General features: G+C 43.2%; 1 protein-coding gene across 1 annotated transcript in view; it reads left to right on the top strand.

The window, feature by feature from the left end:
- LOC146612581 (latent-transforming growth factor beta-binding protein 2-like) overlaps positions 1 to 18,763 on the top strand; it is a 103,618-nt gene that overhangs the window by 50,859 nt on the left and 33,996 nt on the right. The window contains exons 9-19 of the mRNA XM_085343392.1: positions 5,068 to 5,142; positions 11,102 to 11,224; positions 11,319 to 11,483; positions 12,910 to 13,230; positions 14,394 to 14,413; positions 14,642 to 14,678; positions 15,623 to 15,697; positions 16,562 to 16,687; positions 17,131 to 17,259; positions 17,438 to 17,557; positions 17,880 to 17,999. Coding sequence (XP_085199518.1) covers positions 5,068 to 5,142; positions 11,102 to 11,224; positions 11,319 to 11,483; positions 12,910 to 13,230; positions 14,394 to 14,413; positions 14,642 to 14,678; positions 15,623 to 15,697; positions 16,562 to 16,687; positions 17,131 to 17,259; positions 17,438 to 17,557; positions 17,880 to 17,999 — 1,311 coding nt within the window. The remainder of the gene's footprint in view (positions 1 to 5,067; positions 5,143 to 11,101; positions 11,225 to 11,318; positions 11,484 to 12,909; positions 13,231 to 14,393; positions 14,414 to 14,641; positions 14,679 to 15,622; positions 15,698 to 16,561; positions 16,688 to 17,130; positions 17,260 to 17,437; positions 17,558 to 17,879; positions 18,000 to 18,763) is intronic.

Consider the following 18,763-nt stretch of genomic DNA (forward strand, 5'->3'; position numbering starts at 1 on the left):
GGTCTTTTCTTAGAGTATACCCCGATGGAAGAGAAAGGAAGACTGTCTACCGTTTGCATCCTGTGGATGGCATCCATCCCTCCTCCCTCTTGTCCCACAAGTTCTCAGGTTTTCCAGTTGGTTAAGAGAAGAAGCCCAACACTGAGGCAAGTCCCTGGAGAAGCTGGTGAAGGGCTCTGAGCCCTGTGATTGATGGACCAGACCACTCAATCGTCTTAGAAGAACTGCCTGCAGGCCGGGTGGTCTACATTGTGATCGCACCAAAAATCTGCAATTAAAGATTTCTGTATGGCTGAGAAACCCATCTGACTCTAAGCTTTCTCCCTTCTCAGCTTCCTGTCTCTTTTTTTTCTTAGCCAGCTCTCTTATTTTGCATAAGCTGTCCTTTCATTTGAAATCCCAGCAGTGCTTTTCACTAAACAAATTTTACTTAAGGGATTTATTCAGATTTAAGTTGGGATAACACCAGCTATCAAGAAGTTTCAAGGAATCTGAATTACACTTTCAGGTCAGGGAATTTGAGCAAATATTATTGAACAGCCTCCAGTGGAATGCACAACACAACTGAATGGAGATGGACAATAAATTAGTGAGGCGTGACGAAGTCTTTTGTTGAACAGGGCTAAATGGATAGACAACAATTGAAAGGTTTTGTCTGTTCCCTCTGTGGATACAGACACGTCTGAGTTTACAGTCTTTGTAACCAAGGGCGACACTAATGATGCGCAGCTTGAGCTCACTCTTGCAAGCCACTGGCTGTCGAGCTCTATATTTTCTACACAAATCATTGTAGAAACAAGCATGGGAACTGGCACGCCATTAAATCAGGACACAATCATGCTTTACTTTTTGGATATTAATGAAAATTACATGGCCAAGTTGTCACCCATTTTTAGTTTTGGGGCTGATTATCTTTTCTTGAGGTTAGAAGACAAGGTTCTGATTCGCAGATACAGTTTCAACCAGTAATTAGGAAAGTCATTGTGAACTTTGGCAGGCAGAGCGCTTTTATGCAATTTCTTTTTAACTAGCCACAAACAGCTCAACCCTGTGGACCAATAAAACTTTTACTGAACTTATCTTAAAGTTCAAGCATTTTTAGGTCCAGGATATGCTTAAGGAAACTCTAAGTACTATCTGCCTGTTAGCTTGTAGTGAGGAATTGATTTAAGTGCAGGATACAGAATCTAAAGCTTTATTAATTAATAAATGACACTTCAAAAAACTGGCAGAAGAACCTAGAAACCCAAAAGAGGAGAAAACCGACCTTTACTCAGCAAACTAAACTGACATCTAAGGAAACAAACAGGAATTTTAAAAAAAGTCAAGGCAAAAACTTGGAGACCTGGTAGGCACATGAGTGCAAATAACAGATAATCTAACAAAGACACAGAGGAAGGAGGACTCTAAATACACAGAGCAGTGATTACATGATGAGACACAGCTGGGAGCAGGCAGACAGGTGAGAACAATCAATGACAGGTGAAGTCAGTCACAAAGGAGGAAGTAAAACTCACACAAGACAGGAAAGAGAACCCTTCAAAGTAAGGAACTAAAGGTCAATTGAAAAATAAAATCAAAACACTAGAACGGGGATGTTGAACTCGTTTTACATCATGGGCCACATACAGCTCAGTTTACAATTGAGTAAAATGTTTGGCATCACTGTCAGTGAAAAAGGGTTTAACCATGAATTTAATCCCTGAGATATCTTATTATTAGAAACATAAGTACAATTTCAACAGCATGTCTCAGTTTTTTCAAAGAATTCAGCTGTAGCAAATCAAAGACATTTGTCAGCACAACTGTTTGGGCTTCACGTCTAAGAAATAAATGTGTAAAATTTACAGAAAAAAGTTCTGGTAGCTCATTGCCTATACTGTCCTGTAATTATAAAGCAGAAATGTCTGTTAATTCACAGAAAATGTCCTTTTTGGGGGTGTGGTCCCATTGTAAGAACAGAAATTTCTTTAGTTAGTAGTGAAAAAACAGGAAATTTAATTCTTTAATCAACATTTAATTTAATGTAATTATTTTGGTGTAGTGTGAATAGCCATGGGTGAGGTCTTTATCAGCAGGAAAATCTGTAGAACTTGTTAAAATACATTTAAAAGTCCAAATGGCCTCCTTCACAATTTTTCAAAGCCATCCACTGAGCCAGTTCTAGCCCTTGGGCCTTATGTTTGACACCCCTGCACCACGAAAATAGTTACCCAAAGACGCACCACAACTAGATAAACATAAGAAAGGTGAACTGGAAGTAGAATTATAATGATAAACTCACCGTTACTAGAATAAAAATGACATCAATCGAGAATCCAAAACTCAGATACACGGAAAACCCCCTAAAACCATAATGACACCAAAACAGAGTCTGTGCTAGCAGTACTTTACTGTTAGCATGCCTGTATATGTGCCTGTATATGTGCAAATATTTCAGTTTTTCACCACTGTTACTCAAATAATTAGGCTTTAAAGATGCACAAGCACAACATATTACCTGTCTCTCAAATTCATCTTAAAGCTGTTCATCTCTGCAGGGAGTCTTCTTCTCCCTGCTAATAAGCTTTATTGAGACTCCCGGACCTCCCCCACTGTGCTTCCCTTGGCATGTGCGCCCTGCTGTCACTCAGGCCAGACTTTCCTTGATCCCATCACTGCGGGAGGACGTGCCCGTCGCTCCTACCACAACATCTCATTACTCAGAAACTTCGGAGGGGGATTAGGAGGGTCTGGAGGAAGATGAGGAGGTGGGCAGGCAGGAATAGGGGCGTTGCTTTGACACAGTTCCCCCCTTTTCGAGTTGCCCGCTTCACGCTTCTGCTCTGTCAACCCTCAGGTACATTGACCCTGCCTGGTCGACTGGGTCACAGCGGGACCAAAGCACAACTCAGCTTCCAGGACTTCATTCCCAGAAGTGCCACACATTCCAGTCACTCCTGGGAAAATGGCACAAACTCATGACTGATTGCTGGGTTTTGGTTTGATGGATTGCTGTCTTGGCATTTTGACTCTTGTACACTATATAGTAAATAAGGGAGCAGCTGAATCAATACCCGAAGCATGTATTTAACACTGGTGGCATGTACAGACAGAAAGAACTGATGGATTATAGAGATAGGTTCTTTTCTTTTAGGGCAGGGATAGCTCAGTAGGTAGAGTGGTGGCCCCATGATCGGAAGGTCGGGGTTTGATTCCCCTGAACAGCTACCCTGAGGTACCCCTGAGCAAGGTACCGTCCCTACACACTGCTCCCCGGGCGCCCAATGGCTGCCCACTGCTTCACTGAGTGAATGGGTTAAATGCAGAGAGGGATTTTCCCCACGGGGACCAATAAAGTACACTTTCTTCTTTCTTTCTGGTTCTTCTTACCCTGTCAGGTATCATTTACATCTTACTAGAGCACTCTTTCAGTCAACAACACATTGGTTTTCTTGGGCTGAACCGAATTGACTTCTCTCCCTTTCCCAAATACCTCTGCTGGCAAAGCAGTGGTGTTTTACGTTCTTGCGTGCGTCACGTCTTTTCTAGACCCTTCATCACTGTGGCAGCAGATTCAAAGCAATGCATTGCTGTGGTATAATGTTATTTTTTACGCCCATAGTGTGAATCAAAAGATTGTCATTGCTGTCATTCCTTTCTTGAGCAGAAAACCTTCATGTTTTTTTCCTCTCAGTGGATGATGACTTGAAGAGGGCGAGTCTTTAGCCAAATCTGTTTGGTTGTGTGGGCGCTGAGTGGCAGTTGTGTTGGCATGGTTAAAACTCCTGACTTTTCATGTGCTGTATGCTGGTGCATGATCACTTGCACTTAATATCCTCCCTCAGATGCTTAAGGCTATTACACAAATTCAGCCTTACCAGTCTGAGAGAGTAATGAGCATACTGGTGGTCATGCTCTGCACCTGATGCCCTATTTTCAGGCTTAGAAGTAATGGAAGTGCTCCAGAGGTACACAAGGAGATGACTTTGAATCAGACAGTGACCAGATTTAAATAGTTTTTGCTTTTTATGGGCGGAGAGAGAACTTTTGATTGCACCTCATATAGTGTATATAGCACAGGGTGTTGTAATCATTTCTCTGAGCTGTCTGATGTGTGTCACACTGTACAGTCTATAATAGCTAAAGACTCTTCTGTCTTGCTAACAAGCATATTGTTATTCTTTACAGTCCTCTACAGCCAAAAATACATGTTTTTTTCTTTCAAAATCAGAAGTTAGATATTATCTTTTCAACAGTCATAGAGAATCTGAGTCATCTGAGTCATGGAAAGATCTGGTACCAATAATCACTGTCTATGTTAAGAAAGACTTTCATAGAGTTCCCCCTAATCTCTGTTAAAAAACACAGATATGGATACACACACATTTAGACACTAACAGACTTACTCTTTGCCACATTGACCCCCTGTACATTTAATGGAGCGTGCCGGGGCTTGACTGGGTGCCGAATAAGTAATGACACCATGTTTTCAGGCTTCTAACACTGACAGTTTGCCCGCACTGGGACAGTAACCGAGAAATGTGTTATTTACTGCAGCACCTCTCAAGCGCACACCTGAAACACACACATGCCACGTGATTTGTACTGCTTTGGCAAAAAACAAGCGTTAAGACATTTTGGCCAATCATTTTCCTGTGAGCAGCACATTAATCGTCATTCTTTGTGCGCACATTTAAAGGTTTAGTCTCTCGTTTAACTAGATTTGCACCGTGGTTGATGAAAACGGTCAGGGCTGTCATAAAGGCTTAGTCAACAAATTTATGATGATGTGCCTAGGGATTTACACAATTATGAATGGCATAGAGCATTATTACATTTTGTTGGATGACAAAGCTGCCTTATAAATGTAGTTGATGGGGAGCCCATTTGACTCTTGCTGGAGTCCCTCAAGGCTCAGTTGTGGGTTCCTTGTTTTTCCTATTACTGAGACCTTAAATTCTCCTAAACTTGAGCTCCTTCTCTTCTCCCTCTCTGATGAAAGCACTCCTCTGTACCAAAGAATCATAGCACATCATTTAAGATCACTGAGCTTCTCTGAACTGTTGTTTTTGTTTCTGTTTACAGCATATGCAGTGATTGCGAATGGACAGGTGGAATGTTCCAAAGGTTTTAAACGAATGAATGTCACACACTGTCAAGGTAAGCCTTTGCATGAAATATGCTGGAAAGGGTTTAAACATTTTATGAGCTTTAAGTGACTGCATGTTTATTTTAGCAGTAACAAAGATATATTAAAATAATTAAATCACTGTGATCAAATAAACTCACTGTCCACTTCATCGGGTATATCTTGCTAGTACCAGGTTGGACCCTCTTTCACCTTCAGGACCTCTTTAATCCTTTGTGGCATAGATTCAGCAAGGTGCTGGAAAGATTTCTCAGAGATTTTAGTTCATGTTGACATGACAGCATCACACTTGCTGCTCCTCCATTATATTTATTTACGGTTCCACCACGTTGGATCGAGGTCAGGTGAATGTGGAAGCTAGTCGAATAAAGTGAACTCATTGCTATGTTCAAGAAATTAGTTTCAAATTGTATGAGTTTTTTGACATGATGTGTTCTGATGGCTTTGCCGAAAGCAGCCATCAAAACATGGGTGCACTGTGGTCATGGACAATACGTAGGTAGGTTGTGGCATTTAAATGATGCTTGACTGGTACTAAGGGGCCCAAAATGTGCCAAGGAAACATCCATCCACCATAACACCACAAACGCCAGCCTGAACTGTTGATACAAGGCAGGATGGATCCATGTTTTCATGGTGTTTACTCCAACTTCTGACCCTACCATCTGAACGTCTCAGCTGAAATCAAGAGGCATTAGACTAAGCCCATCTGCTTCAAGGTTTAACATTTTGTGTGATCAGAGATGGTCTTCTGCATACCTTGGTTGTACCAAGTGTATCTTTGAGTTACTGTTGCCTTCTTATCAGCTCATAGCAGTGTGGCCATTATCTAACAAGACATTTTCTCCTGGAGAACTGCTGCTCCCTTGATGCTTTCGCTTTTTCTGATCATTCTCTTTTAACCCTAGAGATGGTTTTGTGGGAAAATTCCAGTAGATCTGCAGTTTCTGCAATACTGAAGACCAGACAAGCCTGTCTGGCATCAACAACCACATTCAAAGTCACTTAAATCAAGTTTCCTCCACATTGTGATTCTCAATTTAAACTTAAGCAGGTTGTTTTGACCATGTCTACATGCTTAAAAGAACTAAATACATGCCTGTTCTAGTCATTGATAGACACCAAATCCACTATCTTGAATGTTACTCGTGATAGCTACATATGAATCATTTCTCCACCGCCTAGAAGGGCTGCTTATAGTGGCCATCTAGCTCACAGCACATTTCTAGAGCAGAAGAAGGACTGCTGTTGTCATTTGCAGGTAACAACACAAAATGACATAGAAGACCTCCAGCAGCAACCTGGTTAGCCCCCCAGTGGGGAAACTCGAGTTTGCAAAGAAGTACTTTCAAAATCTTCAAATGTTCAGATTATACTGTGGTAACCGATGATGTACCTGGAGAACACACTTAATTAAAGTCCTTGCTTGGGAGACTGACTTTTTTGCCCCCCACTTCCCATGTCTGGGAAACAGGTCAAGACCACAGTTAGGGTTTGTCTGGGGTCAGAGTTCAGCAGTCAATAAGCACCTGGGGCTCCTGTTTTAATTGGTCTTGGGGTTCTGAGTTAATGTGGTAGGCTGTGATCGTGGCATGGATGGCTCTCTGAGTACTTGTGAGCATCAGATTGCTGCTTTGCCTGCTTTTCCCGTCCATCTGTATGTAAAACAAACATGGTTGTCCCTGAACATATACACTGTGTTATCGTCCATTTCAACATCCCAGCAGTGGCTGTTTGTCAGCTTGTGTTTGGTTTAGGAATCAGTAAACACCCACGGTGTCAACTCTCCCGCTAAAGAATTCCAACCATTTGCATTTGTTGGTGTCAGTAAATAGCCTTGGAAATGGCTCAATGATGTATACTTTATTGATCCCCGTGGGGAAATTCCTCTCTGCATTTAACCCATTCACTCAGTGAAACAGCCACTGGGCGCCCGGGGAGCAGTGTGTACGCACGGTACCTTGCTCAGGGGTACCTCAGGGTAGCCGTTCAGTGGATTTGAACCCCCGACCTTGGGGCCACCACTCTACCTACTGAGCTATCTACCTAACACTGACAACTGAGGCTAACAGTTACAAACTGCAGCTTTTCTGATGGCTCACATTATCATGTCATGATCCAAAGGGCAATGCTTGCTGAGGCATATGGAGTAGAACAACCTAAAAGTCCAGTTTTGACTCTCCGTATAGAAGACCTCATCCTTTAGTTCAGCAAGTTCAACATGTTTTCTGCAGAGAACAATCACAATATTGATGTTTTCAGGTAATTATTGAGCAGGACGCTCCTGTTTTCCAATAATGTGTCGAGCAGCCAATGAATGTAGAAATTTATCTTTCTATTATTCATGCTTTTCTTCTGTGATTGCTTCAAGATGTTTCCCTCTTCCAGTTGCTCCTTTCCTGAGTTCCAAAAAAGCAAAGCTGACAGTTACCCACAATATTTACTAAAGTGCTTTAAATCTGTGTTCTGCTGCTGCTCCGTTCCCCCAAAAATTATTTCTAATTTTGTTACACCCCGGCCTAGGCAACCGGAGTGCAACACGAAAAAAGTAAAAATAAAGGAAAAAAAAAAAAAACACACACAAAAACCCCCCACTAAAACTCACCACCAAAATCCCGAAACGAAAGTGTCTCAAAACGAAAGTATTGACAAAACCCATTTACAGCTATTTACAACAAAACACCAAACTATTTACAACACGGGGGAAAGATCGCAACCATGACATACTGAAACACAAGGCTTAAATACATAGAAGAAGCAATCAGGGAATGGACCACAGGAGGGAAACACAGCTGGGGCAAATTAGACCTGACGAGACAAGGAAACGTAAACTGAACACACTAAGATAACACAGACTTTCAAAGTAAAACAGGAAACACATAACAGTCACGCCAAAAAGAACACACTGACAACACCGAAACGTAACAGTTTCCCCCACCCAAAAATCAAACATTTAACACCAAGTGAAAAGTTTGATCCAGACAGACGAAGCCGATGAAGGCTGGAGCGGTCCCACTGACCCTCCAGCAGACGACGAAGGCTGGAGCGGTCCCACGGACCCTCCAGCGAAGGCGGATGAAGGCTGGAGCGGTCCCACGGACCCTCCAGCGACGACAAAGGCTGGGGCGGTCCCACGGACCCTCCCCTCAGCGAAGGCAGACGAAGCTGATGAAGGCTGGAGCGGTCCCACTGACCCTCCAGCAGACGACGAAGGCTGGAGCGGTCCCACAGACCCTCCAGCGAAGGCGGATGAAGGCTGGAGCGGTCCCTCGGACCCTCCAGCAGACGACAAAGGCTAGGGCGGTCCCCGGACCCCCCAGCGAAGGCAATCCCGGACGAGCCCCCATATGTTACACCCCGGCCTAGGCAACCGGAGTGCAACACGAAAAAAATAAAAATAAGGAAAAAACACACGACAAAAAAACCCACTAAGGCTCTCCACCAAATTCCCAAAACGGAAGTGTCTCAAAACGAAAGTATTGACAAAACCCATTTACAGCTATTTACAACAAACTATTTATTTACAACACGGGGGGAGATCGCGACCATGACACACTGAAACACAGGGTTTAAATACCTAGAGGGAGCAATCAGGAAAATGGACAACAAGAGGGAAACACAGCTGGGGCAACTCAGAACTGACGAGACAGGGAAACGTAAACTGAAAAGACTATGATAACACAGACTTTCAAAGTAAAACAGGAAACACATAACAGTCACGCCAAAAAGAACACACTGACAACACCGAAACGTAACAAATTTAAGGACTTTTGCTATCTGCCAAGAAGGGAAAAAAATCAGCTTTTTCTGAGATTTTGTCATTATTATTAGGATGGGGTCAAGCCCTCCTTCCTGTGGCTCCAGTCTCGAGCTGCTTGTAATGTGTTTTATTGGAACAGAACAGGGCTTGTCTCGCATTTGGTAATAGTCCTGATTTACTGCCAGTCTGCCTACATCCGCTGACCTTTGCGGTCAGTGACATCGTCGCCACAGCACGATAAGATTTCCTATCAGCATCATGCTCTCAGGTCTCAGACTTCAGAGATGATTCCTTATCTTCAGAGGCTTCCTTCTCAAAAATTTAGGTCACTGAATTGGCCATTTGTAGCTGTGGTTGTTAGATGAAAAAGCCCGCAGAGATGCATGTGCAGGCCCTGTTGTGTGTGGTAAACTAGTGCTGGGAGCAGGTCACATTACTCATACACCACTTCAAAGAGGAGATTAATGAAGTCTTATGCAACTCTTTGGACATTTTTGATCAAGTTAATAAAAGCTGCTTATGATTTCACAACACTGACATTTGACACTCATCGTGTCGACTTGCTAGCCTGGTATTCAGGCTGCAATACTGATAGAGAAATATGTTGAAAAAGCCTGGTTTTCCCAGTAATGGCGCTTTGGCTAAATTCTGACCATGTGTATTCACTTCACAGACTTCCAAAGTGGTCCAAAGGTGCTCTCTTTACTCACAACCCAAAATACACAGTATAGGGAGCAATGTTGCCAGTTTGCTTTACATAGTTTCTGTAGATAATTCTGTAGGTGTTCACATGGGTTTTGAACAAAGAGGGGAAAGGTCAAGTAAGCAGCAGACTGATGCTCAAATCAGGGAACTTTGTCATGTGCTGGTAGACTATAAAAACAGTCACGCTAAAAGCCGTGAGCTCTTACCACAAGTGATGTTTGTCAAGAAGAGCAACCAAGCATAAATTCAGAATAGATGTTGAGATTAGCGCTGGTCATGGAAGGTTGCCACGGAAGCCGGTTTCAATTTAAATCAACCCACCAGCAGACTGTAACACTACCACTAATCTGGGACTCGACTGAATCATGGATTAAAGACCATGAGATAAACGGTGACCTGATTTCAGGTGTCCAGACGCTACCTGAACTAAAGTTAAATCACTACAAAAAGTGTAGACTTGGGGGAAACCGGCATGACATCAGTCGTTTCTTCACAGTACGTCACTGTAAGGTGGAAAAGCGCAACGAAAACCCAAAATGGAAACGAAAAAGGGGCGACAAACAACAAGAAAAACATTAAGGCTTTCCCTGGATTTCTTTCAGCCCATTGATTTTATCAGCCCCGACCTTTTGTAAGCTCACTTTTTCCAGCAGGAAGGAAAACAACAAAACAAGAGCAGATTCATTCAAATTGGGGGAAAATCTGTGGTGGCAGGTTGTCGGGTTCTAGTCGTCAATGCAGTGGGAAAAGACCTAATGATGTACTCTTTGTTTAACACGGTAGAACAACAATCCTTGCCTGGTCCCAGTGTGATCACATGACTAAGCGCCTTAAGCATGTCCCCCTATGCTTCTGGCTGGCACACTTGTTAGCTTGTCTCCGTTTACCTTAGGGACTCAGGAGCTCTTGGAGCGAGAGGCAAACTCCTCTGGCCACTCTACCATTTCTGCATGTGGTTTAAGCCAGACAGAGGAAAAAATAAATACATTTTAAAAAATCTCTTTAATAACTTTCACTTATTGACGTAAGCTGAGGATCTCGTAACCATATTGGACGCTGTGAAGGAAAGATGCTGAGAATGAGGACAATCAGAAACTCTCAGTGATATGCTCTATGTCTACATGACTGCACGTGTTCCCACAGCTGCAATATTTTACTTTCCAAGCAAGACAGGATTTTGAGCGTCAAATGTGTACGTCTCCCTCCTGTCATCACGATTTCATGCACTTGTGTAACCTTAATGTTTCCATATTTCATCGCCTCCCCACAGCGAGCGGCTTTGCTTACATGATCTGTTGCAATTTTCTGACACCTTTCAATGTGTGAATCATTGCTGCCCAGTGTATTGGAAAGAAAATGCACCAAAGTTGATATTGATATGTGCAGTTTTGGTGGGGGGTGAGACTGAAAATCGTTTTTTTTTCCTGGGAATAAACATGACTTCATGAAATTTCCATAAGCCAGGATATATTTGAAATGACTGATGTACTCTGCCTATTTCACAGACATCAACGAGTGCCTGTTGCCTGGAATATGTAAAAACGCTGAATGTCTCAACACCAAAGGAAGCTACAGGTGCACATGTAAACCAGGCTATATGTTAGATCCTGCCAGAAGCCACTGTGTCTGTAAGTATTGCTTGTTTTTTTGGATTCGTAACACACACTTTAAGACTAGGCTTTTTTATGCCTTTCTTGTGTTCCAATTTCTCTTCTCTACCAGCGGACAAAGCAGTGTCTGACCAGAGGGCGCCGTGCTACAGGTCTGTTTCAGCGGCGACATGCTCTCTGCCACTCACTAATCACCTCACCAAGCAGATCTGCTGCTGCAGCAGAGTGGGCAAGGCCTGGGGAGCTGGGTGTGATCGTTGTCCTTTACCAGGATCAGGTACAGCCCCAAAAGCTGCCCTGTGCTCCTCTTCTGCTGACCCAAAAAATGATCTTGTTTTCTATTTCTGCATTGACTGTACTCCCCTTCTTGAGTTAAACGCTTTTGCAGAAATAAAGTGTTGCATGCAAGCTTATGCAAGGGCTAGCAATGGTAATGAAAGAATAGGGGGAAAAAATATTTACCGCTCAGTCACCATTCTGTTCTTTGCCAGGCGTGTAATGCAGTTCAAAATAGCTAACTGTGTTTGGAGTGGAAAAGGACCAAAAACATAACGGTTTTCATATTTTGGAGGCTACATAAGAGTGGGAGTCAGTCTTGTGTTATCGCTCCAACCCTCAGAGAGAAACCCCACTAATAAACCGGCAAAGCTTCACAGCAGAAATGCGTGACCTCGCCAAGTGAAACATGGGAAGTAGTTGTCGTTTTTTCATACTGATTTAATCTTCAAAGTCTCTGAGAGAAACAAGCTGGTTTTATTGAGTGTCTGTACTAGCCAGTGATTCATGGGGATTGTCATAGATCAGATATCATAGACACAGACCTCCACGGTGCTGCTCAGTTAGGACCGACGCAGTGCATGGGCGCACGGCCTTTGATTATTTCAGACGTTAGCTTTTTGGATGGCCTGAAAAGCTGTTAGACCCCTGAACAGAGCAGCCAGAGCCATTACTTGTGACTCGGTAACAGGAGCCCAATGAGTTTAATTCCATATTTACGCCGATTCTTCAGATGTGGCTTCTGATCATATATAGCCCCATTTCCCTCCACTTTAAATTCATCATTCAGTAGCCTATCATATCCACGTTTCCTGTATTTACACAAGCGTTTACAGTGACCGCATATCTGTCATTACTCATATCTCTATTCCAGACTCTTTTGGCATAGAGTAGCCGGGTTTCAGGTCAGGTAGGGGACAAAGAGCCTCTCACTTGTAATGGATTCACCATTGCTGAGGCTTTTTGGACTCTGATACAAAGAGGTGCAGTCTCCTGCCTTTTATCTAGCCAGCCAATCCTCCATTAGCCTCTCACTCACATGCCTTTACACCAAAGAGTTCAAAGGTCATTCAGCATTACATGATCCTCTACTTCCCACAGTTTGAGAGTGCCGATATGCCCACATGTTTTCAAATCCCGTCGCTGTTAGCCTCCTCTGACAGCTGTCACTGGCCTGGCAGCTTGCTAAGTTCTGCAGCAGTCACCGAAACCCAATCTCCCTGTTCACAGCAGAGCATAAAGTACAGCGTGCCTGTCGTAACTGTATTACATGGATGGCTTATGGTGTTACTTTGAATATCAGATAGAAATAAGAGCCACGATTATGCTGTCAAAAGTTAAATGTCAGTTTTTCGAGCTGAAGCTCAGAATGCAGAGGTGATGTTTTCGATCACTTACTGGTCGCTCCTGTGTCTCCTGTGCTGCAGACCACTTCAAGGAGATCTGCCCCGCTGGCCACGGATACACTTACTCGCGATCTGACGTCCAGATTTCTCTTCGACAGCTGGATGATGTCGAGCTGCAGAGCATGGGAGTGTCACTCGAGGATGAGAGCCCTACTTATCCGCAGTTTCCATTTTCTCAGCCTTCGTTTCCCAGTGGGCCCCAGTACCCCAGCTACCCCGAAACACCGCAGCTACCCCAATACCCCGAATACTCTGAGACCCCACAAGCACCCCAGTACCCTTTGACTCCACAGCATCCCTCACATCCAGCCAGAGAAACACCTAGACCGCCACACACAGATGGTAAGAATAAGTTTTATGTTGGTAAATATTTGCACTGTATGACAAAGAGTTGAAACAGTGTTCTTAGCGAATGCGTAGGCCTTGGATGTTACCTAAACATGGTATTCATTTAAACCCGAGGATGTTTCAGTCAGGACCACCATGCAGTGGTCAAAAGAAGATTGTCAATTCTCTGGCAACGATTTACATTTGACCGTATGGCTCTGATCTGGGACCTGGAAAGCACAAGTCAGCCTTTCATGCCAGGCAAAGCAGCAGCAGGGCCATTCAGATCAGAGCAGGCATCACTGAGAGCAGATGACATTCATTAAGTCAGACCCAGAAGAAAAGGGGGAAGCTGGGGTGGAGCTGTTCTGCAAAGTGTCTCGAAGATGCAAAGCAACTATAAGTTGGCTAGAGGAGCTTAAGTAGTGCTTAAACAACACATACCAGCTGGATGCATCAAAGGGGATGAGCTGACCCATCAACTGACATGGGCTGGCACGTAGATCAGCTGATGAGTTTAGTCTGTCAGAAGAGTGACGAGCTTGATTTTTGCCACAGCCCGTGACATAAACAGTTCAGAGCAGCTGCAATGATTGCACAATGGCAGTTTTTTATAGACAGGATGCAGTGCATTAACATTATTGTGAAAATGTAAACATCAACAAGCTGCTTTGATCTCCGTGAATAAAAGCTTGATAGATGGAACATATTCACAGCGGTCTAAGTGAAACCCCAGCGAGCATCAAAAAAAGCCTGCAGCAACAAGTAATCCACACGGATCATGAAGCTTAATCCTCAGGATTTTAAGCAAATGCATCTTCCCGATTTAAGCTTTGTGAGATACTGTATTGGCAGTGCTGAAACATTTTGATTTGTATGTGGAGACAGTTCTTTAAATATTTTGGGATTTTTGTCTTCATTATCGGAGATATCTAATTCCATGTTTTTCTTTCATTTTTCTTGGCCAACAGTGTACACTATCTCTCACAAATATTTGAAAAAAAAAATCTGGCCAATTTTTGTTAGGGAAAAAAAAGGATCACCAAAGCTGCAGACAAGTGTCTAAAGGCAACATGCGTGTATACATAATTGAACAAAAATGTGTTTTGTGATGGCACATGTTAATGCAGATGTAATGTGTTCTCCACTGATAAACTTTTCCTCTTTTTTTGTGGTAGATGTGGAAAGTCTGAGCCCGGTAAGTTCTCCCTCCTTTGGTGCATGCTTCTTCTCGGCATGTGTTCTAGCTATTTCAGCTGGAGGGTTTGTTATGATTATATAACTTCTTCAGACCACATTTTGGTAGATGCGCACATCTAATTAGCACAGAATTTACCAACAAATACCGGAATGCTGTGAATATAAATATGGTGGTGAAAAATGTAGCCCAATGTTTTTTAATGAGTAATATTTGCTCGTTTTCCAGCCAGCTGTTGGGACAGAGTTACCGCCACAGTATCCAGGTATCTTCTCTTTTCCTTCTTTATTCATTCAGATCATACGAGACTGGTAGTTGAACAAGTAAGATAAGATAAGATAAGATAAGATAGAACTTTATTAATCCCTCGGGTGGGTTCCTCTGGGAAATTCGACTTCCAAAAAGCACAGCAACGACCGAAGTTACAGTTACAGAATTGTTATATATATATATATATATATATATATATATACACACACACACACACACACACACACACACACACACACACACACATATATAAATACAGAGACAAATATAAATAAAATATACAAAGGGGATAAATAGAATAAATAGGAATAAAAAATAAAAATACAAGTGAATTGCACATTTCAAGTATTGAGTCTATTGCACTGTTGACTATTTACAAAAAGTATTGCACAAAAGGTATTGCACAGTGAGGTGAAGAGGCACTACAGCTTAGTTGTTCCCCCCTCCTTTGTCCTCCTGTTTCCCCTCCCTCTCCCCTCCAGAGAGGAGTTAAACAGTCTGATGGCGTGTGGGACAAAGGAGTTTTGCCTCCAGCTGTTGTTTATTGCCTCTTTGGGTTTGATTTACAATCTCTAAGCTTTCTGTCAAGCACAGACATGTTGTGTAATTTCTATAAACTGCTCCCACACAGTAGTGGCATTCACAGTCCTTACTTTGCCCTCACGTCAGTGAAAACACTGACATTCAAGTCTGAAGGCTATGTTCAGTGAGTCTACCTGATTTATTTTGGTCATTGTAATTTGTTTTAGCCCGGAAAAATGACTAGATCGCTTTTATAGTCTTGAATAGGCAGCTAAGGCATTAGAGTGGCTGGCAAATCAAGCGGCGTCTTGTTTTGGTTGTAGAGACTAGAACCTGTCAAAGTTTAAGAGAGATTTAGTTGACTTTGTCATTTGTGCTTATCTAGTGCCCCATGACTCACCTTAACTGTCTTAATAGATATTTTTCCGGACTTCCCGAGCATCAACCCGAGGCCGGATTCAAAGGAACCATCCCATACTGATTCAGCTACAGGTAAACAATAGATTAAAAAGTCACATTATAGGAAATCAGATATATTCAGCCCCACTTCATACATCTAAAACAAAACAAACAACATGACAATGAACAGGTGGACAGGAAGTTGCTATGCGAAAGAGCACCACAGGGCTCAGCTCTTCATTTTTTATACACTCTGTAAACATCTGGCAGACAGCAGCACGACTCATAAGACATTTTTGTAGGCTTACCCAAAGTGAAGCTGGAGAGAGCTTAATTTGACCTCTTTTCCCAGAGCCAATTTGGCTTGAAGCTGCTATTCTGCACAGAGGGTGAGAGGGCGAGAAACCAAGAAAGAGTGTGCCTTTTGGAAGAGGAAGCTACTCTGAGTGGACAGAGGCCAGATTTATGAAAAACTTAGGAAGAGCACGGGACATGGTGAAAGCGTGTTTGTGTGACAGACTCAGCGAGAGAGTGACAGAGAGATTTAGGAAGTGAGAAGAATTTTTAGTAATCTTATAGAGAAATGGGATTTTTTTCTTTTTTCTTTTCGTCAGCCAGACCCAGAGGCCCAGTTTAACATGGCTCTTTTGGACAGAAAAACACAAGTACAAAACTAATGTCAGGCTCTACTGTGCATGACCTGTTTCTTGCCGAGCACTTTGTACGCGCTCCATACCACCTGTTGGAACGCTACAGTGCTGTAAAACCAGCGCTCCCATCCACGACTCCACCTATAAAACAGCACGATGAGTTCCCCTGGAGAACAACATGTGTTCGTGGAATGCACATTTATATATTTTTTAGTTTTTTTAAACCAATGTTGCGCAACCTTAGGTCACAAATAATCTTGTTTGTTTTTCAAGTGACAACTCTGCACATCTTTGTTCCTATCCATAGGTATTGACAAGTGTGCCACGACCCCCTCTATATGTGGCCGTGGGAGATGCGTTTCTGTGCAAACGGGCTACATTTGCCTCTGCGAGCCAGGATTCAAGCTCAGTGCACTGCAGACCAACTGCATTGGTAACTAACAAATGGAGCAAGAGCGAAAAATGAAGCAAAACAGGGGTAACAGTGGGACACTCAAAGAGAAGGAGGAGCACACAAACACACACAGACATGCTGACACCAGATGCCACGGCATTTACTCATCACAGTAAAAGCCAGTCTTCATCACCAGTGATTATAAACCTTTGAGAAATTAAGTGAGCCAAAATGATAGGACTCTGTTTGTTTATGCTACCCTGTCCTGTGATGCTTGACAACAGCTCACGTCCCACCCAGAGAGCTGATGCTGTGGTCCTTTTTTTTTCGCAAAGGCTTTTGGACACAGCCTCTGCTCCACACAGCTGGGTTTTGGCCCGTGTTGTTTCTGTTTCATAGAGGAAGCTCTAAAGTCGGTGCTTTAAAAGTGTACTGTGCTGGTGAAGTGCAACAGCCACGTGCTTTCCTTTCTTTTTCTGCAGATGTGAATGAGTGCGATGAGGATCCATGTGAAGGAAAGGGACGTTGTATAAACAGCTATGGGTCCTACACCTGCCACTGCCACAGTGGCTACAGCCAGGTGATCACTCAGAACAGGAAGTTCTGTCAAGGTGAGACACAGCCCCAATCAGCAGCAGGAGATATAAAGTTTCCAATGGAAACTAAGCACTGCAAGTCCTCGTCTGTCAGCGCCGTTCATTTTAAAAGTATTCTGCCCTAATTAATGCTGCGGAACACAACAGTAACTTTCTTTTTTCCCTTCTCCTTGGTTTTCATTCAAATTGGCAGACATGAATGAGTGCAGCATGCCCAACAAATGCCAGAATGGCAAATGCGTCAACACAGAGGGATCTTACACCTGTGAATGCAACGCTGGCTACGCCAAGTCTCGGAGAGGCGTGTGCGAAGGTAACTTGCGTGCGTGCACAAGCAGCTACGCATACAGGCTCAAGTTCACATAACAGGGCAGTCCTGGCCAGGCCTATTTGTTTGCTTCCATGAATTAGCTGAATGAGCTGGGCACTAACAAAACACATATTGTATTTTCCTTTAGTCAAAGCCAGGAAGAAAACTTTGCTCATTCTGTGACAGACGGACTGTGTATGTGTACATTTGCGGCCTTACACCCTCTCTTTCTTCCATGCATGCACGTATTGTCTTAGTAACATTGTTTTAGCAACAACTCATTCAGATTTTTCTTTTTCATATTTTCCACTTTGTCCCGGAGCAGATATAGATGAGTGCAGAGATCCCAGCTCCTGTCCCAACGGTGTCTGCGTCAACACTCTCGGCTCCTTCCGGTGCCAGGTTTGCGGACCAGGGTTCAGGCCTGTCGGTGAAAGATGTGTGGGTAAGGCAACCTCACACCCCATTATAGCAGTGGCACCAGTACCCAGGATCCTAAGGGTGTTTCCAACCGCTGCATGGAAACAAACAGGGCTTCCCTATTATGTATTAGGTAACTTTTACCTACTTGAAGCTGCTGTTCCTGGTTGGCATCACTCGAAAAAACCTAACAAAAAACAAGGCAACAGGCCATGCCATTAAAGATGTGTTGACAGCCGATGATGCAGTACAGCTCCCCAAATATCACAAGCAGAACTAAATTTGCAGGATTGTGGCTTTTTGCTCAAAGGGACTGCTGATGTGCATTAAAATGATAAAATAAATAGTATTTTGCGCTTCAAACGACTTTATATTGGATGTTTTATGTCGAGCAAGGAGCACTTCTGGGCCCCAACGACAGCCCAAAAACCACAGTGATGATGGCTATATAGCATGGACTGAGAGCACGACTCCACCGCCTTTGTCTATTCAGTGCTTCCACGTATAATAAATCGACTCCTCCACCCGAGCAGCCCCAGAATATCCCAAATATTGTTTAAACACATCCACCGTGCTATTGCTGATCTTTTGATATCACTGGCCCTGTAAAAAGATTGTTTGTAATACTTCAATTTGGGAGAGTCCAAATATTTTCTCTTGGCTACAGCCTTGAACAAACAGTGTATTATTGTTGGAGAGCTCTCCCGGCAGAGGCGAGCGAGGCTTTATTACCACTGCTGGGCTAGGTGAGTGTTTCAGGAGACGTATGAGAAGGTCGAAGGCTCTGTT

Source organism: Diplotaxodon limnothrissa, linkage group LG19 (genome assembly GCF_057381915.1).
Source record: "Diplotaxodon limnothrissa isolate DT_005_m linkage group LG19, D_limnothrissa_male_GT1.1, whole genome shotgun sequence".
Lineage (NCBI taxonomy): Eukaryota > Metazoa > Chordata > Actinopteri > Cichliformes > Cichlidae > Diplotaxodon > Diplotaxodon limnothrissa.